Here is a 25,773-nt window from a genome sequence, read left to right on the forward strand (position 1 = left end):
TTTTTCTATTCTTTGTTTTTAGTGCATTATTTGGTATGTCTTGATCGTTATTTTCTTATTCTGAATCGTCCTGAACATGCATTAAATATTTGACACTGGACGCTAAGCAACCAACAATAAATCAATCAAACTTATTCTGGAAATCCTATTCAGACCCTCATAATTTTAAGTCATTTTTCTGTTCTTCCCATTTTTTTTAAATCGATAACAAGGTATGACTTTTGAAGCCATTTTTTCCTCTGAATGAACCCCTTCTTTTGCGACGAGTGTCTAATCAGGAGTAGGACAGCTAACTTATTGTGGAGTGACTGAGTCCTCCCTCGGTTTCTAAAGGGTCGTACATATCTTTCTCTTGAGTTTTCTTTATATTTTGTTTATTACATGCATTCCTATTATGTAGTTGGCATTATCAAATTGTAACTAAATTGAGCCAGGACACCACTGATAGTATTTTAACTTGTGTGCAATCTCTTTGTCTTCATCTGCTAATACAATATGTTCAAACTAAACTATCAAGAGAGACAAAAGTTGCAAAGGAACATCCAAACGCAAAGTCGAAAACAAACTGATAATGCATTGGAAAAACAAGCCATAGACAAGCAATAATACAAAAATCGACATTGAGGAGTTGAAAGTACACCGGAAGGAAAACCAATTCTGCTCCATATGTGGCACCGTCGTGTTGCTAGTGTAAGTGTATAATCGGTGACAAGTCTAATTCTGTAGGACAAGTTTATTCTATATTTGTGAATGTTGACAACGCTAACAGTGAGGTGACGTAAGTGTATGGTTCAGAATTCCAAAACGGAAAGAAATCGGATTGTTTGTTGTAACCATGGAAATCAACTGGGGCGTGATCTAATTTGATTTGTTGTTGGTACCAGTCCTCCTCCATTACACCCTCCATACCACGAATGATCTCTCCGTAATGGTGTTTACCATCCTGAGGCACTTTCGTCCCATTAAAATATTCGTCCCTGTTAGCTGGATAAGAAGACCAGGATGTCTGAAAAACGATCAAATTAATATATTTTACAAACATAACTGTATTGTTAAAAGTACAATAAGTAGTAAATGCGAATCAGAATCTCTCAATCTACTAAAATAGAGACGGAAGATACAATGTAGATAACTAGAGACGGTGCAATACGAAAGCCCCCTAAAAAAGCCCAACACAAACCAACAACAAAAATCAAGTGTAGGCTCAGACGCCTATATATGGTAAGCAGGGTAGCATGTATATATGTTATCACTAAATTTAAAAGAGGATCGAAAGACACCAAAGGGACAGTCAAACTCGTAAATCTAAAACAAACTGACAACGCCATGGCTAAAAATGAAAAAGACAAACAGAAAAACAATAGTAAACATGACACAACATAGAAAACTAAAGAATAAACAACACGAACCCCACCAAAAACTAGGGGTGATCTCAGGTGCTCCGGAAGGGTAAGCAGATCCTGCTCCACATGCGGCACCCGTCTTGTTGCTTATGTGATTACAAATCCGGTAAATAGTCTAATTCGGTAGATCAAATTTACAAAGTAACAAATTATGTTGATTCTGAAATAAGTTCTTCAATATTTGTTCTACACATTTTAAATATCTAAAAGTACTGAACAATTGAAACAGTTGTGTCTTTTCAAAGATATGTAATAAAAGAGATTGACAACTACATTTAAAGGCCAATGGTATACTAATTTGTAGAATTCGTTCTTATGTATAACAGTTCAAGACTTTAAAAAAACGAATCTTTGAAAAAAGGATATCATGAAAAATTCAAGTCAAATTGACATAACATAATGAAAGAGGGATGGTTTTGGTATTATGGCTGGGAAACTTTTTCATGTTCATGTTCTTGATTATACGCATATTATATCGTTTAAACTTGGCTATATAATTTATGAATTGTTTCCTGGTAGAGTATTGTAACAGTAGGTTTTATCCAAATACATTTTATTTTGTGAATTGTAAAAAAAAGATGATTTTTGTTCGTTGAAATTTAAATTGCCGCTTGATATCGATAGATTTCGTCCAGGCCAGTCGCTTGCCTAATACATCACTGCTCTTGCGAATTTAGAGCATATATATGAGGGGCCTGATGGGTTATTTTCGTTCTTCGTGATCGGTGCATTTTCGCTATCGTGATCCGTTTTTCTACAAATTTTTTCGTGATAATTTATTTTCTGTGAATCGTGATGAGAACCCCCCTAATCAGGCCCCTCATATGTAGAGACTATGAATACTAAATTAATGCATCTAACAAAATTGCAGATTTTAATTAATTAAATTTTATACTGATAAAATTTAGAATGGAAAAGGGGAATGTGTCAAAGAGACAACACACCGACCAAAGAGCAAATAACAGCCGAAGGCCACCAATGGGTCTTCAATACAGCATAAAATCCCGCACCCGGAGACGTGTTTCAGCTGGCCCCTTAACATAAATATGAACTAATTCAGTGATAATGGAAGTCATACTAAACTCCGATATATATAAAAGAAACCAAAAAAAACATTAGTAAAAAGACTAACAAAGCTTAAGGCCAGATGCTCTTAACTTGGGACAGGCGCGAAAATGTGGCGTATTTAAACATAAAATTGAGAATGGAAATGGGGAATGTGTCAAAGAGACAACAGCCCGACTAAATAAAAAAAACAAGAGCAGAAGGTCACCAACAGGTCTTCAATGAAGCGAGAAATTCCCGCACCCGGAGGCATGTTTTTTTGAGATCTCAACCCTCCCCCTACACATCTATCTAATGTAATAAAATAACATACACACATCAATAAGTACAGTAAAACCCAGTTTAAAAGATGTCGGAGTCCGAGACAAAAGAAACTAAACAAAATGTCAATGATACATACATAAACAAAGGACTACTGGCAGCTCAAGACCTCAATCAAACTAATTGAAAGATAATGTCTTCATCCTATTAACTACATACTAGTAATAAGACTACATAATGTATGCACAATATTGTTTTATTTTTTTATTTAGTTTCTTTTTTACGTGGTTCTTAAGTGTTTCTCGTTTTTATGTAGAGCTCCATGTTGAAGGCCGTACTTTGAACTATAATCTTTACCTTTTACTATTTGTGACATTGATAGAGAGATGTCTCCTTGGCACATATTCTCATATGTATATGACTATACGTGGACTTTTTGAAGGTCGATTTTTATCCTATGCAACATGAAGTAAGGTTTAACAAGCACACTGTTTAAAGGCATACCATGACTAAAACCAGAGGGTTCCGAATATCTGACAAAAAATCAAAAGTAGCAAGCATCCTGAACCCAACACAATTTTGTACCTGTACACTAAGTTATATCTACCTAGCTTTTTTGTTTTGTTTGCTTTTGATAATATTTAAATTTTCTTTCCGTAGGAGTCAGGTGTTTTCGTTTGTATGATCTGTTAAGAATTTCGTCGATGTTTCCCCTGTTAATTTTTAAAGTATTATCAAAACGAAAATGATTTGCGTTCATTGGACACCATACCTCGCTCGCACAATGTTCATGTGCAATGAACCACACAATTAATCTTTGTCTAAACCCTATAAATTGGTTTCATTATAAATGTAGTCTTATTCATATTGACTAATTTGTATTTAGTTTTAAGTTAATATAAAGACAAACTAAAGAATGCTTTAAGTCTTCTAAGGGATGGGTACGCTGTAAAAAAAAAAACAAGCCGAAACTGTGTTATATTTATTTACCGTAGATATATTGCGTTTTGCACAGATATTATAAACTTACTTGTTTGGCGCTATATATCGATATAGACATAAACAAAATAATGATATAGTACTAAGATAATATAAATACATCTTCAAGACAACTATTAAATTTAAACATCTCTGCCTATTCAATTTATTCTATATTTGTGAAAGTTGACAAAGCTAAGAGTGAGGTGACGTATGTGTATGGTTCAGAATTCCAAAATGGAAAAAAATCGGATTGACTGTTGTAACCATGGAAATCGACTGGAGCGTGGTCTAGTTTAATTTGTTGTTGGTACCAGTCCTCTGACATTACACCCTCCATGCCACGAATTGTCTCTCCACCGTGGTATTTACCGTCTTTAGGTACTTTTGTTCCGTTAAAATATTCATCTCGGTTCGCTGGGAACTGAGACCAAAAGGTCTGAAAAAACGATCAAATGGTTAACCATTAATGTAACTTGTATTGGCTAAAATAAAATCACCAATATATACAAAAGTTAAATACACGCATACATCTACCAGGTGCATGCGCAATGGCCTTTCACAACACCTACATTTTCCCATGTAAGACGATAATTTCATTTCTCGCGTACCCTAGAATAAAAATAACCAACGTATAAGCACCATTAGTTGGATTCCCATTATTTAGGACGTTTTTAACCAATCATAACGTTTGGTGTAAACATTACCCATAATGCATTATATCTTCATCAATGTAGATTCTTCAAACATATAATGTATTGTCTTTCGGATTTTGAATATTTGAGTCCCCTACTTTTCTCTACTACAAATTTTATGGCCTGTTTTATTTTATGTTTGTTTCGGACAATTCATCGTTTTTTATGTATACACCATCCAATAACGGACTAAAAAGCTACCATCCATTCGATTCCCTCTTGGAAGAACAATCAATTAATAAAGAAAAAACAAACATGCTTTTATTTGATCTATTCTATGTTAGAAAACGTTGACAGCGCCAACAGAGAAGTACCATATGTATATGGTTCAGAGTTCCAGAACGGAAAGTATGTGTCTTGGTCGTTGAAACCATGGAAGTCTAATGGAGTAAGTCGATCAGAATGGGGTATCATTAACTGTTGTTTGTACCAATCTTCTGTCGCCACTCCTTCCATCCCTCTTATTGTGGGCCCATGATGGTGTTCGTCCCCTGGTATCTTCGTACCATTGAAATACTCATCACGGTTGGCTGGATATTCAGTTTGTGATGTCTGTGAAATAATTTTATATTGACCAAGGGATATCTTTTGACAACACCGACGGGTTTTCTTTTAAATTTCTTTATGTCTCCGTGAAATCATAATAAAATGAAAGTTTTCTTGTTGAACATCGGCGTTTCTCCCCGGACTCACAGGAAAAGTAAGGAAAACAGAACTATATGGATCAAGAACCATGAGAAAGCAATTAAAAACTAGAGCCTGTGTATCTCACCATGGTCTATGTGCATATTAACATTAACATTTATGACAAAATTGTGTTTTGGTGATGATGATGTATTTGTAGATCTAACTTTACCGACCATTCTTGCTACTTACAATTATCTTTGTCTATCATAAACTTGGTCCTTTAGTTACAGAGGAAAATATTTTGTAAAAATTTTAAAAAGATTACCAAATTAACGTTATATTGTTAAAAATTGACTATAAGGGGCAATAACTCCTTCAGGGGTCAACTGACCATTTTGGTCATGTCGATGTATATGTAGATCTTACTTCTTTGCTGAACATCATTGCTGTTTACAGTTTATCACTATCTATAATAGTATTCAATATAATAACCAAAAAAGACAAAAATTCCTTAAAATTACCAATTCAAGGGAAGCAACAAAACAACGGGTTGTCTGATTCATCAGAAAACTTCAGGGAGGAATTATCTTGACCTAATCAACAATTTAATTCTTGTCAGATTACTCTAAATGCTTTGGTTTCAGAGTTATAAGCAAACATCTACATTTTACCCCTATGTTCTATTTTTAGCCATAGTAGCCATCTTTGTTGGTTGACTGGGTCATCGCTAACATTTTGTAAACTCAATACCAAAATAATAATTGTGGCTAAGTTTGATTAAATTTAACCCAGTAGTTTTAGAGGAGATGATTTTTGTAAAAGATTACAAAATTGTACGAAAAAATGGTAAAAAAAAAGATTATAAAGGGCAATAACTCCCTAAGGGGTCAAGTAACCATTTTGGTCATGTTGACTAATTTGTAGATCTTACTTTGCTGATCATTATTGCTGTTTACAGATTATCTCTATCTATAATAATATTCAAGATAATAACCCAAAACGACAAAATTTTTCTCAAAATTACCAATTAAGGGGCAGTTACCCAACAACAAATTGTCCGATTCATCTGAAAATTGTAGGGCAGATAGATCTTGACCTGATCAACAATTTGACCCCGGTCAGATTTGTTCTTTTAAAATGCTTTGGTTTCCAAGTCATAAGCCAAAATCTACATTTTACCCCTATGTTCTATTTTACGCCGTGGCGGCCATCTTGGTTAAGTTGGCCGGATCACCGGACACAATTTTTACTAGATACCCCAGTGATGAATGTGGCCAAGTTTGGTTGAATTTGGCCTAGAAGTTTCAGATAAGACTTTTTGTTAAAGTTAACGACGACGGACGACGACGACGACGGACGCGAAGTGATTAGAAAAATTCACTTGACCCTTTGGGCAAGGTGAGCTAAAAAGAAAAAGAGAAGTAAAAAATCTGTCTAGAGTGCAGTGCAGATATCTAAATTTAGGAATACATCTCCCTCACGCAAAGCTCCGATTACTTTCCAGGCTTTGACAATACTTTTTAATCATCGAGATTTATGTCGAGATTTTCGTAGTTTTAACAAGTTTTTGATTTTTGAATATTTGGTCTCGAGTATCACTGTAGGGAATGTATTGTCGAAATGCGCATCTTGTCAGAAATTATGTACCGTAAGTGTCAACACAATATTATACAAAGAACCGGGGTACACTGTGCCGAGCTGCATATTGTCCTGGGTATAATGTTGTGATAATAAAGAAAAAAGACCTGCCACAAATACTCCATAAAGAGTACCCGAAATGTTCTGTTATAACATATGGTTATTGAATATAATCCAGTGCTTATATTATTTATTTTAAACATATGATATTGGCATTTGCAAAATGTCACATGTATCGGTTTGAATTTTAAAAAGACCCACATACAGGTTCTTAGTGATACCCTTAAATATGAGAGATGCAGAGTAAAATCAAAAGACAGGTCACGAATAAAGTAACAAGTGACCATTTGAATTAACGCATTTATAAACAATGCTATATTGTTTAGTACTAAACTTGAACATATTAAACGCAACGACGTCTTAAAAGTTTATATACCCCATATCTTGTGTTATATATGATTATTCAAAGTTCAAATATCGAAACTCAATATTGAATATGCAATTCAGGTAAAAACAGTGGCATGAACTGAAAAAAGAGCAATTATACATTGTTCAACCAGGTACCAGGGCTAGAACATTATATGATTTCTGTACTAAGAGTTTAAACTTACACCAAAGCCTTTGAATGATCCCGAGAAGAACGCATTCCAAGGCTGATATTTCCCGCTCAAAATGTACGTGTTTAACCAAGTCGTCGCTTTCTGCACTGTCGTTTTGACTTCTGTTGGAGTATCTAGAAAATATGAGATCAAAGTTATTTGCTCTTCATTTCAAAACTTAAATGTGAAAGTATTGAAGTATTTCCAAGTATAAAAAAAATCCTTTTCATTCATTAAACATTGAAACAGTGCATGCTATAATATTTTAAATACTAGTATTACATGACAAGTGTTACTGCATACAATGATAAAATGTAAAATACAGGAAAACATCGAACAAAGTATTGAAAGGCAAGAATACCTCTTTATATATAAGTAGTGTACATTTACTAAGATACATGATTTTTCCAATCAGTCGTTGAATTAGCCGCTGTCTCCGTAACTGCGAATACTTTCAGGTCAGCACTTGGTGTGTGTTTTTGTTGTGGGAATGCATTTATAAATTGTACCCTGCCACGTCTGTTCTCGATCTTATGAGGTGTAACCGGAGAGCATGAATATCTTTACAAAATTATTGTCTCCACCTGTAATCGAACTGAGTCTGTGTAACAAGGCAGTGCGTTAGCCGACTGTGCTAAATGCAATCGCTGACGGCTGACAATACTCTACCACATGTTCTAAGGGAAGCGATCCCGTCCCAGACGTAAGACTTTTTCGACTGATTCTTATTGTTTGTTTAAATGTCGTGCTGTTACACCACTGTCCCTGATTAGGGAAGATTTGGTTGCCTGCAAACAAATTTAACCCCGCTATATGACAGGATACAATGTTGAATGATAATAGGGAAACTCACCATCGTACCAGTTAAGTTTATGTGTGGCGTCATTAACAATTGTCCATGTTGTAATGAGGGCATTCATAGCCATTGCAATAGTCAGGTTAGACTCACCTTCATACCAGTTAAGTTTCTGTGTGTCATCATTGTAAACTGTCCATGTCGTAATGAGGGTATTTATAGCCATTGCAATAGTCATGTTAGACTCCCCATCGTACCAGTTAAGTTTGTGTGGCGTCATTATAAAAAGTCCATGTTGTAATGAGGGCATTTATAGCCATTGTAATAGTCATGTTAGACTCACCTTCATACCAGACTAGTTAAGTTTTTGTGTGGCGTCATTATAAAAAGTCCATGTTGTAATGAGGGCATTTATAGCCATTGTAATAGTCATGTTAGACTCACCTTCATACCAGTAAATGTTTTGTGTGGCGGCATTATAAATTGTCCATTTTGTAATAAGGGCATTTATAGCCATTGAAATAGTCATGTTAGACTCACCTTCATACCAGTAAAGTTTTTGTGTGGCGTCATTATAAACTGTCCATGTTGTAATGAGGGCATTTATAGCCATTGACGTAGTCCACAGACGATCTTCTCCAAATTCCTGTCAGATATAAAACAAACATCAGCAAAATAACATATTATGGTTAAAGTATTTCTATTGCCATTGAAAAGAGTGCAGCGTTGACTTTAAATATAATAAAGGCAACAGTAGTATATCACTGTTCGAAATTCATAAATGTATAGAGAAGAAACGAAAACTGAGGGAAATGCATCAAATATAAGAGAACTACAACACAACAGAAACACAACATTAAATGTAACACACACAGAAACGAACTATAATATAACAATGGCCATTTCCCTGACGACTATAATATGTGTTCTCTCATATACGTAAACCGGTTCGTGCCGAGTTTTTAAAACGGGTGTCAAATTCTGTACACTACTTATGACACCTTGAGCTAACGAATCATAACATTTCTTATAAAGCGTTCTTTTTCTCATTTTTTTTCTAAAAGTTCTTATGAAAAACTTCTACTGCACATTTTTACATACTGGAGTATAAAACTAAACAAACAAATAAGTTTGCCATTTCTGAAGTATTTGGACAAGCTAGGGTAATAAGTATTTCTACACTTTTTGCAATAGTACATGACTTTGATTTTGCAAAACAAAGTATACATTTGTCTTTTTGCCTTTCACAGAGACTCGAGATCTTTTCTTTTTTTTTTAAATGCGAGGTGTTTTTTTTATCTTATGTTTTGTTTTGTTTTGTTTGTACTTTTTCTGTCGGATTTAAAAGCTCGTCGGGGCTTATGTTTGTTATTTTTTGCGTATACTGGCTCAGCTTTATGTCTATAATATGTCTTATTTCATCTCCGGTTATAAATAGTTTATGCGGGTTGCGGTGCTAATTCCATCCGGGTACTTTTTGCAATAAGATTCATAAGACACTTGACTGTTTGTGTTGATTGGTTGATTTTTGCTTGCCGTAATGTCCGTCTGTTGTGGTCAATACCTTATGGTAATAACTCATTATTATAATAAAAACTTATGTATCTCTATATATCTGAATTTGATGAGACTGTCATTAAAGTGAGAGGGTTAACGCTATAGAACCAGGTTTAATCCACCATTTTTCTACATTTGAAAATGCCTGTACCAAGTCCGGAATATGACAGTTCTTGTCCATTCGTTTTTGAGGCGTTTTGTTATTTGATTTTGCCATGTGATTATGGATTTTCCGAATTAATTTTCCTCTAGGTTCAGTATTTTTGTGATTTTACTTTTTGCTAGATATTCGTTATTTCTATTGACAAAATTGACGGTCATTTAAAGCGTATTCAACACTAAGCAGTTATTTCTTTGTTCACTAAATACATGATGCATGTGCTAGACACCCAACACTTTTGAAGCAGAATAAGCTGTATCTTCAACTATAAAGTTGTTTATCGATTTGTTTCTCTCGCAAAACTTTAAATTCTTTGTACAATTGGCGTGATGAATACGAATGACCAACCAGTTGTTACATGAAAGACTCACCACAGGTTTTTTGTTATTATCGATATCACCATCACCAAGGAAATCATCATAATAAATCATATCGTTGCCCTCCATTTTGGATTGAGAAATGACATGTTGTGTCATATTGCCTTTAAGTGCACTACCAAGACCTTCCATTACGGTTCTCATTGCCTAAACAAAATGTAAGCGTTATCAAGCATTATTAGGTGTAAGATACATGAGGGTAAGGATGGAGGGGTTTTGATTTCTGACTATTTTGATTTAAAAAAAATCTATTCAGTAAACCCGATTTAGATATTCATACAATAGCATCATTTTTTTTGCCTCTCGACCTTGAGAAATTCAATGCCTGCAGTTTGGAACACATTGTACTAACCATTTTCCATATGGGGCGATCGCGGTTGTCCATGGAGGTTCGTTGTATCAATTAACAACACGTCCAATATGATGGGGACGTTAACAATTTTAGATATATTTCTTTGTGTATTTTTTACAGTCCAAACGTTTTTGAAGGATAATTAATATTTAAAACCGTAAAATAATAGAATTAAAGAGAGAGGCGAAATCTATATGTCACTAATAGCTCATTTGTTTGATGACACGTATTTTTGGCATATTTTTCATAATCGGCAATCCTCGGATGATTCCGCTACTCCCAGATAAGTTACGGAATCAGTCGAGTTGTGACGAAGGATATTTTTCTGTGATAAATCTATTAAATTATTTCACTCGATTAACATTATTTCAATGAATTTTTTTATCAATATACACAGAACATAGTTATTCTTTAAATTTTTTATCCATAAAAAAAATATTTGCTAACACTGATTCGAAAATTATATTTTAGGTGGTTTGATTACTGGCATCAGTTCATTCGTGTACGTGTTCATGTGTACATATTTTTCATCTCAATCATCAGGATTATAGCATGGTTATATTCATTTCAACAGTGACCGGAATTGATGACAATTGTGGCTGATAGTAGGTATCAAAGGTACCAGGATTATAATTTAGTACGCCAGACGCGCGTTTCGTCTACATAAGACTCATCAGTGACGCTCATATCAAATATTTATAAAGCCAAACAAGTACAAATTTGAAGAGCAATGAGGATCCAAAATTCCCAAAAGTTGTGTCAAATACGGCTAAGGTAATCTATGCCTGGAATAAGAAAATCCTCAGTTTTTCGAAAATTTTAAAGTTTGGTTAACAGGAAATTGATTAAAATGACCACACTATTGATATTCATGTCAACACCGAAGTGTTGACTACTGGGCTGGTGATACCCTCGGGGACGAAACGTCCACCAGCAGTGGCATCGACCCAGTGGTGTAAATAGGTATCAAAGGTACCAGGATTATAATTTAGTACTCCAGACGCGCGTTTCGTCTACTTAAAACTCATCAGTGACGCTCATATCAAAATATTTATAAAGCCAATAAGTACAAAGTTGAAGAGCAATGAGGATCCAAAATTCCCAAAAGTTGTGCCAAATACGGCTAAGGTAATCTTTGCCTGGAATAAGAAAATCCTTAGTTTTTCGAAAATTTTAAAGTTTGGTCAACAGGAAAGTTATTAAAAATGAACTGACTTAACAAGAGGACCATTTTAATGTGCCCAAGTTAACAAAAACCAAAAGGAATGATTAACTTTTTGGTAAACAACCAAGATACCTCATGTGGCAGTTCTCCTATCCTTGCCTTTCGTTCTAATTGCGTGTATGTTCGCGCCACGAACCAGTAGAACTCGAACACAGACGGATAATATGTTAGCGCGAGATCTGGTCTACCTGAAAAGTTCGTTTGGATCTGAAACTCAATCATGGTTGACGTATTTAAATAAAGTTGCTGCAATAAAAAGAAAGAGCACGTCATGCAATGTATGGTAAATGAAAAGAGTACAATGTTTTGATTTGACCAACTCTCAACAACAATTTAAGATTTCAAATGTTAATTACCAATCTCCCATGCAGAGTTATTTGTCCCAGAGAGAAAGGACCGATAATTGTACATGGGAGATTGGTAAATTACGTTTATTGTTTCTTTTTTTAAATTGGGTTGCTGTATACTTCCCATCTTCTTTCCTTCAAATCGACAAAAAGGAAAAAAGGAAAAAAGGTAAAAGGAAGACAACTCCATATCTTATTATTTCTTTTGCATTATTTGAAATCAATGGCACCATGATTCTAAATGTGTATTTTTTTATATCGACTAGACCGTTTGTTTTCCCGTTTGAATGGTTTTACACCTCTTGCAATTTTGGGGCCCTTTATATGTTGTTGTTCGGTGTGAGCCAAGGCTCCGTGTTGAAGGCCGTATTTTGACCTGTAATTGTTTACTTTCATAAATTGCTATTTGGATGGAGAGTTATCTCATTGGCACTCACACCACATCTTCCTATATATATTGGGTGACGGCTAACTGTCAACTAGCTCACTAAATATATTTACAATATAAAAATGAGAAGATATATATGATTGCCAATAAAACAACAACTCTGCATAAAATCCTTATTTTTATAAATTATTACTTCTTAAAAGCGAAGATTATCAACGGAAGACTTGGAAGACAGTGGTGAAGTCTTAGAATTGATACTGTCGCTCATTGGGAATAACAGTTTAATTTTGGCCTTCTATCTTTTTTGATTCAATCGCCATTGACGAGTCTTTATATAGATGAAACACCCGTTCTGCATATCAAATATTAAGCCTAGCATCTTTGCTTTGTTTAATAGGAAATTTTAAGTTCTTCAAAATAAACTTGTGTTCTAAGTACTAAATCATAAATGAAATCTTATTTTTACCTGTAATACTGGATCATAAAGTACCTCTGACGTCACCAAACCAGATAATATTGCATTAGTGATTCCGAAAAGAGCATTGGCACACACTGTTATATCAACGTTATTAACATTACCAGGAGTATCGATACCTTGGAAATACTGGGTTTTAACATCAACAAGATCTTGCACCTATAAAATGACAATTGGATATATATGAGCTTTTTCTTATTTTGTGACAATGAAAGGTCACTTAAAACGTTGTGCGGAGGAGAACCGTTTTCTACATAACCTTGTACAATGAAGGTGATTAATAAAGTAAGAGAAGTAAAAAATACGACATAAACAGATGAACAACAAGCAAGACAAATTCGATGAAATCCTGGAGTGATTGTAGATGTTCTACATATTCTGCTCCATCTGACAATACTTTAAAAGTGCCCTTTGATCTCAAAGTCAAACCTACACTTCGAAGCAATAACTCAAACTTTTATTTAGCTTTCTAATAAATAAACCCCAGATCATGCCCAGTTGTTGTTAGGTTGGTTTTGCACATTTTATTGCTGATTTGTAAAGGTATTTCCTTTTTGAGCCTTTTTCTGTCCCTGACCGCTGTTTGCTTTAATGGACATTTTATTTCCATTTACTAGTATGTCTTTGTGGTAATTCTTAATTTGTTTTACCTAACTAATTTGTTTTATACTAATATTAAACGAACACGTTCATTCTCAACAGCAACAATAAATTTAATTTGCCTTACCCAAGTAGTTACCAAGGAAACATCTTTCTTTTCTGAAGCAGCTTTTTCTAAAAAATTTCTCATGTAAAAGTATGTTCTGGTATCTATGGTATTAACACGTCTGTCTCCTGACAACGGTCGGTAAGCGTAGTGTTTCATGGCATTAAACACAGACGACAAGTTACTGTTTTGTCCTTCCCAAGCTGCGCTTGCGTACGGGAAATGCATGACATTGTCTCTCAGGAGTGATCCTAGACCTAAATTAACAGATGTGTCATCGAAGTCTGGTGGGATTTTAAACACGTGTTGATATCCTTCTCTGTAGGAAAAAAAATATATAAATATTGCTTCGTGACGAAATTTCAAGATCATTATCAGTACTAGAAAATCAAAACAGAAGCATAGTACAACACATCTTCAAAAGCAATGACTGTAAAACCAACAAAAACACAAAAAACAACTTTAAAAAATACAAAATTGTTGCGTAGTAGTCGCACATTCTGCCATGTCACTTAAGTTCACTCCTTTTGTTTTATCTTGATTTTCTTCATTATCCAATATACCCTCATTTTCAAGGTGTCAGACCGAATTCCCTCGACCTTTATACTAATAAAAAATCAATTCTTTGAAGAGAAGTTACGCAGTGTTAGTTGCTCATAGAAAATTGTCTCTATACCAGAACTATACACAACTACTAGTGGGAGCTTCAGCAAGCTATACAACCAGGTTTAACCCAGCACTTTCTTCGAAAAAAACTATTTGCCAAGTCTGGAGTACGCATAGTATCGTTTATAATCTATTAAATATCAGAGTTTGAAGTTAAAGATCTTGGTAACTGAAAGATGTAAGCGGATATAAACACATTAGGATTGTATAATAACTACTGAATGTTTTTCGTCAAAGTATTTATTGTTGCTGTTGACCAATTGACACTATATTTGATTGATGGGATTCTTTTCTGTATTCTTTAAATTTTAGACCATTTTTCGCTATTAATTATATTTCATCACCTCATTGTTCGCCATCCTTTAATTTTTGACCCTTTTTTTCTGTATCCCTTATTATTATTGTCAATTATTGTCTTTTCTGTTTATCCTCCAACACTCTCTTTTAAATATCTTGTAAACGTTGACTGCGATTGCGCAATGTTAATGCCAATGACTCCGACCGTCAGCAGTTAAATTAATGAAAGACGTTTGTCAATCAAAACTGGTGTTACATGTCTAATTGCATTACAAACAAAAGTAGTTTTTTTTACTTTACCTTGTTGCCAGAAGATGTTTCATAATCTCTGTAACATCATGCAGTCCAATTTTATCAAACAGTTCATAAACTACAGTCCAATTTGTAGTCTGCGTCAAATTAAACATAGCTAAAAGATTAACAGGGGTACTTTGATAAACCTGTAAGTAAATTTAAATAAAATGAAAATAACATCACAGTTATTAGAAGACAGTAAAAGGATAAAAATAACATCGCGTACTCTGTGTTAAAGTTAAGTAAGAAAATTACAATATTGCGATTAAATTCAAATTTATTGTTGTCTTTTTGTTATTTTTGTCTGCTGTTTATATGTATGTATGTTGTTGTTTCATTTATTTTTAATTTTCTGTCATGAGTTGTAAAAGGGAAATGATATATTGTTGCAATTAAAGAAACATACCAATACACGAACTACAGAGAAACAAAGAGCAAAGAAAAAAAAACCCATTTTAAAACTATTTATTACAACTTAATAATGTATATTTTAAACCTTTGAACATACCTTAAATTCTTCATCCAAAATTTGAGGCCAAAACGCCATGATCGAATTCTCATATTTTAAATTCTTATTTCTATGATCCATAATGGCATCAACCGACATGGTTATTTGGTCTTCTGTTGGTTTTGGTGCGTTTCCATACCGATAGGCCTCAACTAAACATGACGTTATCCATGCCGTAGCAAACATGTTATTGTCATACACTTTAAACATATAACGTAAGGCACTCATTGTCGAGTTACCATGGAAATATAGCTTGACATCACTTTCATAATTTCCTTTGAATTTTGCCCATTCTAATGGCGGATCTGGCAGCATGGTCTTTGTCGCTTGCATTCCTCGTATTGTTTCGAACAATTTATTAACTGTTTCAGAAATATCTGACGTTGATGGCGTTTTAAAACAGCCAATCAGCGCAAAATAGCCTACAAAAAGAAATAGTTTTGTCGCCATTTTGGACTTCACTTAATGGTGATATTTCTACTTGAAATTAGTGAAAACTCTGATAGTTCATGTATACTATAGCTCTTATCTTTAAATTACGAAATGACTGTCCTACTTTCTCGACAGTTCTATAATTGTACACGTTTGAAGCGTATCTTTACAGTTGTCTTAATAAGTGAACGAAAGGTATAATTCTGTTGTTGAATGTCTTGATCGGTGCCATGAATGCATGCTCATTTCATGTTCAGAGACTTTCGTCACTGAACTATGCATTTTCTTGTTTTCAATTCCATTCTACAGATTGATATGAATAAAATGAGGAATGGATTATACGTAAGTTAGAAAGGAACCAAATTAAAAAACAAATATAACCAAATGACATATAGGGGGCAATATATAGACTTTTCTTGTCTATTTTACTATCTAAACAACGTGTTGTTTGTGTGTATAGAAGTGGGGTAGAACTAACATAGGTTTGATAAAACAATATTCAAATTTGTACATCTATATGATAAAGTAAAAAAACCATTCAAAACATAAAATTGTTTGGTTTTTGGTTTCGCCGACAAACAAAGGGAAAATAATGTGAGCCATTCAAATAAAACTTCAGTTACTGTAATATCTTATGCGTAAAATGTTTTTCTATTTTTTTAATCAGTAAATTATGATTATCTTTGGTGCTATCAAACTAAATAAAAAGATAAGTAAAAGCTCACCAACGATTCAAGAGACAAAACCATGACCAACAAAAGACAGACAACAATAACAGAACTTAAGACAGAAAATTAACGATTTTGCGACACGAACCTGATAAATAGCCGAGGTTTTATTAAAGGGTGATTATATAGGTGTTATAAAAGGGAGATGACATTACCACTATTACATTTACAGCACAAAATAAGAGGTTTCTGCTCCATTGGTGTTTTCAGACGTGTTTATCACAAAGACAATATTGCTATATCCGAAGTCATTTGTGACAGAAATATTTCATAACGGTCAACTAGAGAGAAACTTTTGATCTTTTTAAATATATGAAGTGCATGCATGAATCACGCTAGTTTATAAATGTTGAGTAATGTTATGTCTTCTAACCAGATAATGGATGATCCATATTTTTTTATTTATGACTGGTGCAACATCATCAATGCTCTTTCATCCAAAAGTGTCGACTTTGGCATCATCGAATGAAAGTAATAACGTTTGTGTCCTGACGTAAGAAACACAACGGGAGCCAGGTATTGCTCACATTTTAGTAGCATCTGCGAGTTTTTTTTTTTTTATATTTCTTAACAATCATCCCTATATTTAAGAACTAGATGCTTCTTGTTGTAAATCTTTTGGGTGTAAACGCGTTGACCGAAGTGCATTTTGTTGTGCTACATTCTAAAAGCATGCGTACGGTCAACGCCTTTACAAATCTATAAATTTCTGAAAGAAACATCCAATACCTATAATTACATTTTTGCTAGGAACACAAAAACACGATCCATCAAATCTCTATTTTCTTTATTTACCTGCTCGTGTTCTTATGGATGTTTCATTTAATTTTGAAATGAAAGTTAATTTTAGAATGTCTTGAGATTGCTGTAAGCCAACCGAAATAACGTATTATAATGAAACATACATGCAATGTTCTCACGTGTATTTCCAAATCAAATAAACACAAAGACATAATTCAAAAAGATTTGATAGTGAAAAGATGAGTGAGGCTTTCGACTGTGTTCTATTGGACAACTATTGTTATAGATCAGACTCATATAGATGCTAGTTATACTTGTAACTCACGGGTCTCTAAAGATTGATTTAAGCTCTACTACTAGCTATAGTCTAGTCAAAATAGATGAAAAATGTGGCCAACCTAAAAAAAATTGCAACAGAATTTGTTTGTTTTTTTTCAATTCTAAAAGGCTTTCTTTGTAACATACTAAAAGTCTACCAAGATATCGAAGTGGGAAAATGGATTTTTTGGGTGAAAAATAGCAAAATTTGTCAAAAATTGTGAAAAACTGGGAAAAGCTTGTTAAACATTTATTTTAGAAGATAATCTTTTCAAACCAAAAGTGTTACAACAGTTTATACAGTCTTTATGAAATGACATATTTAAAAAAATATTTTTATGTTATAAACATAAAAAATATTTTTATGTTATAAACATGAAATTTTTGGTGAAAACATCAGATTTTTGTTGGAATTTGAGAATCACAAAGCGTGATTTGATTACAAAAACTGACCGGACAATTTAAAATAAAAGGTAATAGAAGTTCACTTGATATTTTAAAAAAAGACACAAACCTTTGTTTAAAGAATTTCTAAAATTTACAGCAATTCTTAATTGGGTAAATGGTGTTTTGGGGTAAATTATTGCTAAACCATCCAAAAATCGTTAAAAACTGGATAAACACCCAGTTGGAATTTTAACGGTTTTTAAATCATTCCAAAATAGAAAAATGCAAATCTTAATATAATGATAGTCAGATGAAACAAAACTCATTGTAAAACAAATATGAAAATAACTGATTTTGGGTCAAAAAAGCGAAATTTGGTAAAAAATCGTAAAAAAATGGGAAAATCTGATAAAATTCATAGTTTTTCAGAAAATCGATTTATATTCTTTATATAAAAAAGTGCAATGCTTAAATTCATACTATTTTAACCACCAATACATTTTACGTGAAATTCAAAGATTTGTTGACCATGCATAATGAGAGGTAAAAAGTCTAATTGACCAAAACAGATGATGATCAAAAGAAAATGACAAAATACATGGAAATATTTAAAAAAAGAAAAAAAGAAAAGAATATGCCATAGTTTTCTGTATGCAACAAAAATATATTCATCAGTAAAGCCAGTCTCAGCCATGGGAACAGAATTAAATCAATTCAAACCATGACATTCACCGCATCCTACGTCTAACAGAAGACCATTTTTTCTACAGACACATCATTTGGCGACACACTTTTGCTGACAGTTGTATCTAATAATGTTAAGAAGTTTATAAGGTGCAGGAGGATGTTCCATAAACAAATTCTACTTTTGATTTCGCAACTATAGTCTGTAATCTGTAGGATGTATGTCAACTTATTCTGACATCAATTTTTGGCACTGACATTACACTCTTTAAAACTATATGAGCCCTGTTTCGGTTGTTGGTGGTAAATTTTTCACCTGAACCGATGTGATTCCAGTAATTACTCTGGATGTGGATGTTCTCCAGAGAAGAATTTGAAGTCTTGCAAGAGGAAGTCCTCCATATAAACTCGTGAGCGCTTCTTCTTCTGCTTTATCGTTATTCATGAAAACTTGACCTTGCATTTTCAGATATTCTTGGTTAAGATTTTTTTAATGCAAGTCCTTTGCCTATTCCAAAAAGCCTAGATGTTGAGTTACAACCTGTTATAGAATGCAAAAAAGGCAACACTCCACAAAAATTCTTCCTAAGAAATTCCTTTAGTCTTGTATTTTTCCATATTTTCATGTTTTGGTTTATTGCCATTTTATCAGATTTAAGAATAACCCTTTTGCACTGCTGATTAACATGATGAATAAGTAACACTAGTAGATCCGCAAAGCTGTTAGCGCAATAGAAAGATCTGCATCATCAGTTGCATTATTACATCTAACGTCATTATCCTAAGCTTATTACAAAACATGTTAATAAGAGCTTGTTTGTTATGACTGTCCTTTTTAGTTATGGATAATATATTTTTTTCCCTTCATCAATACTATGAACTTAGTAGGACATACCGTTTTTGGAGTGGTCTTTCTACACATCTGACTATAGAACAGATATTGATGAGAAGTGTCAAATATTCTGGAGGTATAACCAAGGTCACAGGAATGGGCGAATCCCAACGAGTACAATGGATACTATCTATGCCAGCTTTTGTAGACTATAACAGTACCATGCAAGATCTCAATGGTGTTGGGTACTGTTCTAGTGATCAGCACAAAGAAGCTACGCGTGAAAAGAAAGAACGAGACAGGGTAGACACTCTTGCGATTCTTAAGTACCTTAGTGAAAGAAATCCTTTTACTGATGATGTTTTACTTATAAATATTGAAACAGGTATTGAGGCAGAGCCTGATGTCAACTTTGATAAAGCGGAAAGTACTGGAAATCAAAACTGTTAAAATTGATAAAAGGCGAAAAAGTTTTGAGTTATAGTTACAAGAAGTCAGACCAATCAATAACATTGTCAGCAAAACCGAAGACAAAGTCAGATTCAGACTTTCTAAATACGGATATAGATCCTCAATTGATGTGTCAATGCCTGACCACAGCAGCAAATGGTCTCTTTGTAAACACATCCAAGGTATTCCAGTATGAATTATCCAGCGCTCTTTCTTCTATGTTTGATTGCAACCGACTACTTCGAAAGGCATGCATGTCAAAGTTAGCTGATGCGATATGGGTATGTGGTAGTAATTGCATACATGAAATAGATGGTGAGGGTTTGTCCTTGCATGTCAGCATGTCCTTGATGGTGGATGACTATTGTAACGACTTCCTTGGATGCTTGGAGGCATTATACAAATGTATATTGATCATGTAATCAGAAAGTAGAAAGACCCTGTTATTGTTTTGACAGTTTTCAAAAACTTCCTTCAATCAAAGATATACTATTGAACACATTTGCGTAGAACATATGGCATTATTTTGCTGAACATCAATTTCACCTCTTCTATGCCTTGCAAGACAAAAAAGGAAGTTTTCATGTCAAACAGTCATAACATACAAGCTCTTATTAACAAGCTTTGTGACAAGCTAAAGCATAATGACGTTCAATGTAAAAATGCAACTGATGATGCAGATCTTCTTATTGCGCTAACGACAGTAGATTGTGCTTTGTTTTCAGAAGTGACTTCTTAGTGGTAGTTATTGGTGAAGATACAGATATATAAGTGCCTTTTTTGCATTCTATAACAGGTTGTGATTCAACATCTATGCTTTTTTGAGTAGGGAAAGGACTTGCATTAAAAAAAACTAAACCAAGAATATCTGAAAATGCAAGGTCAAGTTATCATAAATAATGATTCACTAAAGCAGATATCATCAAAGCAGGAGAAGAAGCGCTCACATGTTTATTTTGAGGTCTTTCCTTTTTAAGGTCTAAGGAATCAACATTCTTCACTCCAGATTAATTACTGGAAACACACCAACATCAGATTCAGGGCAATTTCAAAGTTTCAAAGTGTAATATCAGTGCCAAAAATGGATGTCAGAAGAAGTTGACATAGATCCTTCAGACTATGGTTGGAAAATCAAAAGTAGAATTTTTTTTTCTGGAACTTCCTCCTGCACCTAATAAAATTACCTTCTTTACATTATTAGAGACAACTGTCAGCAAAAGTGTGTCGCCAAATGATGTGTCTGTAGAAAAAATGGTCTTCTGTTGAACGCAGGATGCGTTGAATGTCATGGTTTGAATTGATTTAATTCTGTGCCCATTGCTGAGACTGGCTTCACGGATGAATAGATATTTGTTTTATACAGAAAACTATGAAATATTCTTTAAAACAATGTTTCCATGTATTTTGTTATTTACTTTTTGATCATCAAACTGTTTTGGTCAATAAGAATTTCCCCCTCTCATTATACATGTTATGCATGGTCAACAAATCTTTGATTTTCGCTTAAAACATCATGTTGGTTAAAATAGTATGAGTTTAAGCATTGCAGTTTTTCATATAAAGAATATAAATTGATATTCACAAACATCTCAATTGGTTTTCTGAAAAACTATGAATTTTTATCAGATTTTTCCAGTTTTTGACGATTTTTTTACCAAATTTCGCTTTTTTCACCCAAAATCAGTTATTTTCATTTTTGTTTAACAATGAATTTTGTTTGATCTGATTTTTAGTATAATAAGATTTGCATTTTTACTATTTTGGAATGATTTAATAACCGTTAAAACTCCAAATGGGTGTTTTTCCAGTTTTTAACGATTTCTTGATGATTTTGCAATATTTTACCCAAAATCATCATTTACCCTATTAAAAATTGCTTTCAAATTTTAAAATGATCAAAACAAAGGTTTGTGTCTTTTTTTGGAATATCAAATGAACTTCTATTACCATTTTTTTTATATTTTTCCTGTCTGTTTTTGTAATCAACTCACGCTTTGTTAATCTCAAATTCCAACAAAAATCTGATGTTTTCACCTAAAATTTCACTTTTATAGAATAAAAACATTTTTTTATTTATTTCATTTCATAAACACTGTATAAACTGTTGTAAAACTTTTGGTTTGAAAAGATTATCTTCTAAAATAAATGTTTAACAAGCTTTTCCCAGTTTTTCACTATTTTTGACAAATTTTGCTATTTTCTCACAAAAAATCAATTTTCCCACTCAGATATCTTGGTAGACTTTTAGTATGTTGCAAAGAAAGCCTTTTAGAATTGAAAAATACCAAAACAAATTCTGTTGCAATTTTGTTGAAGTCAAATGCTATTTTGACTAGACTATACTGTAGTCTGTGATGCTGATGTTTTTTAAGTCCGTTCGTTGCATGTCAAAAATAATTCATTCATTTCATCAGAATTATTGTAACATATATCTCTGTCTGTAAAAGAGATAAAAAAAATTAACTTTCGAAGGCAAAAGTGTAAATAACATCATGAAAAAAGAGGTAAAAAGACCCCCCCCCCCCAAAAAAAAAAACAACAAAAAAAAACAACTAAAAACGGGTTTGATCTTAGGTGCTCCCGTCGTGTTGCTCATGTAAGTAAAAAACCAGTGATGATTAAAAAATTTAATTTGAATCTATTTTTATCTATTTCATCATATAATTTGATATTAATTAAGCAACTGACGACATCATATGGATGTATTGTTATATGTAGTGGGGATTTACATTCAATTTGGACGCAGTAGTGCGAAACTTCCTGTTTTGATTGTAAACCTTTTGTTTAACAATTAAACAATAAAAATATTGGTAACAATAGCTCTTTAGCACAATGAACTTAAGGTATAAGTTTCACAGATCTATATTTAAATGTTTACATATTGCCTGACTGGCTTGATTTGAAATGATGAAAAACCGATCAAAAGATATTTAATGATACTGTGTTTTATTCATTTCGTTGTGATATATTCAGAAATCAGATTACATTTTAAAGATTCACACATTAATTTTACCAAAATGTTGACAATTCTATGTTTATTCTTTCTTTGTGTAAACTGTACTTTTTCGTTAATTTATTCTGGACATTGTAATATTTCATTAAGTATGAAGGAAATGAGATGTGATTGTAGTTCGAGGAATTTAACATTTATACCAACAGAATGTCCACGAAATACATCAGAGTTATATCTGGCTAACAATGAGCTTGGCATTTTAGGTAAGGAATCATTTTCTAGATATACACACCTCACCTATCTAGATATAAGTTATTGCAATATAACGTCAATCGACCAATCAGCTTTCGATAATTTGACACAATTAAAAGAACTGAAATTTTTCAATAATCCTTTGAAAACATTTCAAAGTAATGTGTTTGCACCACTGAATGAGCTACGAATTATTTCCATATCGCACACTTTGCTGTCAACGTATCCAAGAGAGTCGTGGTCTGATGTTTGCAGAATTACAACAGTGATTTGTGACTGTGGTCCGTCAAATGGAACATTTTCGGAGATATTTTCCGCCATGAACAATTTGAATTACTTCCAAGTTGATTATCAGAGTGATGTCATACATAACCTTACATTTCAATCATTCAAAAGGACGCCATTGAAACATTTGAATATCAATGGCCAATTACGAGACATAGAAATAGATGCTTTTGCACCGTTAGAATTACTTTCTAGTCTTATTATTCCAAATCAAAATTTTCTTAAATTATCAAGAACATTACCAGCTTTGCACGTGTTTCAAAATCGACAAATGAATGAATTGGATTTGAGCAATAACTTTAATAATTATGGTGAATATGTTATTTCGGCTGATTTATTTGCATATATCGGTAACATTTGCGTAAAAAGATTATCTTTGGGTTGGAATGGTATAAGAAGGATAGACGCTGTAGCCTTTCAGAAAATGAAATATAAACATTGTCTTGAATCTTTGAACTTAAATAACAATGAATTTGATTATCATCAGGATCTTATTGTATTTTTTTTTAATTTCTTTATAAATATCAAAAGAATAGACATTTCTGCGATAACTAGTAGATCTATTGAAAACATTCGAGAACAAAGTACTAATGGTACAAGAACGCTGGATCACCGAGTTATATTCCATCCTCGATCAGATTGGTCTATCAGACTACCTTCTTCACTCGAATTTCTAAATGCATCATTTATAATCGGATGGGGTAATCTGATAAACAGTTTAACATTTAAGGGTATTACAGGATTGAAAATTGTTGATTTTACATACTCATCACTTGACGATTGCAATTACACAATAAATGGACTTCAGAACGTGTTAATACTTAATGTTTCACATTTCCAATGTGGTCTTTTAAATCCAAACATTCTTCAATCTGCCGTCAATTTGGAACAGTTGATAATGCAAAGTTCTTCATTAAGTATTGGCCTTAAATATGATCACCACAGTAAATTCCTCCATGGACTCAAACGTTTGCAGTATATAGACTTTTCAAGAAATGCATTTGAAGACCAATTCAGAATTTCAACATTTAAAAGTCAACTAGACAGTGTGCAATCTTTGATACTTGAAGGAAATTTATTCACAAGTGTTCCCTTAAATTTAGAAGAATTCAACCGTCTAAGTTTCCTTAACATCAGAAATAACAAGATAGCCTACTTGACAACTAAAGAAATTAACGCCATTGAAGTGCTATTCAGAAAATCAAATAGAACAATGACAGTCTTATTAGATGGCAACCCTCTTGTTTGTACTTGTGCTTCATTAGATTTTGTAGAATGGTTATTTACTACTAAAGTGAAACTTAACAGCAATGGTAGTTATACGTGTGTCGAAAACGATGGAAACATTACAACAACAAATATCGTCTACAATCACTTGCGAATTTTTAGAATAAGATGTATAACGACAATATGGGTTATTTTTTCAGTTACATTGTTCGGTGTGCTTCTTTTATTCATTCTAGTTGGATATCGTTACAAATTGCACCTACAATACTTTTTTTTATTTATCGGAATGGCCAATCCACTTTTCCTGAAGTCAAAAGAAGAAACACTTGAATATGATGCATATGTAGCTTATTGCGATGGAGACTATCAATGGGTGTATGGACCTTTGCGCCTATTTCTCGAAGAGAGACGGAATTATAAACTTCTTCTGTTAGATAGAGGAGATGTCCTTGCTGGAGAACATAGACTTTTTGCTTTATACAATTCAATTCCAAAATGCAAAAAGATAATCTTAGTGATTTCAAAAGAGTTTGTTAACAATGATTGGGCATACTATGAAGCTACTGTAGGAATTGAACATTTCCTGGGCTTACAAGCGAGAATAATTGTTATAAACCTGGAAAATATAACCAAAACAGAAATACCGCAATGTGTTCTTCAAATGATGTCATTGGACGCCAACGATCATATTCGCAAAACAGACACATTAAATGAAAATAACATTTTCTGGAAATGTTTAGATCAAGCAATGCAACGTTAATGAAGGAAAGTGACTTTTTTCAATTAATGATGTTCAACAATTGTTGTTTCATTGTAAAAATGCATTGTCAGTCTAAAGCGTATGCAAAAAAAGTAAACATTAAGAACCTGCACGGTGGTACTATAGATATGATGAACACTATATTAACGAAAGGAATAAAAGAAACCACTTACAGGTATGAGCAACAATTTTTCCTTAACAAAAATGTATTCAAAAATCTTTTTACAGACGGTCATATGTGTAAAATGTCATTATCGGTAAACGCTTATATATATTTTGATAAAAATTTTTAAAAAAAAAAATGGCGTTT

At 33.2% G+C, this 25,773-nt stretch overlaps 2 protein-coding genes across 3 annotated transcripts; one reads left to right on the forward strand and one right to left on the reverse strand.

The window, feature by feature from the left end:
* Positions 1–718: 718 nt before the first annotated feature.
* Positions 719–15,908, reverse strand: LOC134692767 (uncharacterized). Of its 2 annotated transcripts, XM_063553284.1 has the most exons (9): positions 15,415–15,908; positions 14,913–15,052; positions 13,671–13,968; positions 12,935–13,102; positions 11,806–11,979; positions 10,151–10,303; positions 8,603–8,708; positions 7,279–7,400; positions 719–1,006 (listed from the first exon to the last, which is right to left on the reverse strand). In XM_063553284.1, exons 1-9 carry the CDS (start codon positions 15,862–15,864, stop codon positions 734–736), a joined length of 1,884 nt encoding a protein of 627 aa, XP_063409354.1. In that variant the 5' UTR covers positions 15,865–15,908; the 3' UTR covers positions 719–733. The 2 variants fall into 2 exon arrangements, 1 of the variants encoding a protein (XP_063409354.1); XR_010102267.1 differs by lacking the exons at positions 719–1,006; positions 8,603–8,708; positions 10,151–10,303; ... (3 more) ...; positions 14,913–15,052; positions 15,415–15,908 and adding an exon at positions 3,855–4,146 and having other exon boundaries at positions 7,279–7,401.
* A 9,081-nt stretch (positions 15,909–24,989) lies between these two features.
* On the forward strand, positions 24,990–25,463 carry LOC134692531 (toll-like receptor 5). The gene has a single exon (XM_063552988.1). The coding sequence runs from the start codon at positions 24,990–24,992 to the stop codon at positions 25,461–25,463; it is 474 nt and encodes a 157-aa protein (XP_063409058.1).
* The last annotated feature ends 310 nt before the right edge of the window (positions 25,464–25,773 follow it).

Source organism: Mytilus trossulus, chromosome 12 (assembly GCF_036588685.1).
Source record: "Mytilus trossulus isolate FHL-02 chromosome 12, PNRI_Mtr1.1.1.hap1, whole genome shotgun sequence".
Lineage (NCBI taxonomy): Eukaryota > Metazoa > Mollusca > Bivalvia > Mytilida > Mytilidae > Mytilus > Mytilus trossulus.

Excerpts from the sequence above, each read along its gene's own strand:
- LOC134692767 (XM_063553284.1), bottom strand. The coding sequence starts at position 15,864 with ATGGCGACAAAACTATTTCTTTTTGTAGGCTATTTTGCGCTGATTGGC. Across the intron at positions 11,980-12,934 it reads TTTATGATCCAGTATTACAG|CAACTTTATTTAAATACGTC; the intron begins GTAAAAATAAGA and ends TTTTTATTGCAG. Across the intron at positions 10,304-11,805 it reads TAGGAGAACTGCCACATGAG|GCAATGAGAACCGTAATGGA; the intron begins GTATCTTGGTTG and ends CATTTTGTTTAG.
- LOC134692531 (XM_063552988.1), top strand. The coding sequence starts at position 24,990 with ATGGCCAATCCACTTTTCCTGAAGTCAAAAGAAGAAACACTTGAATAT.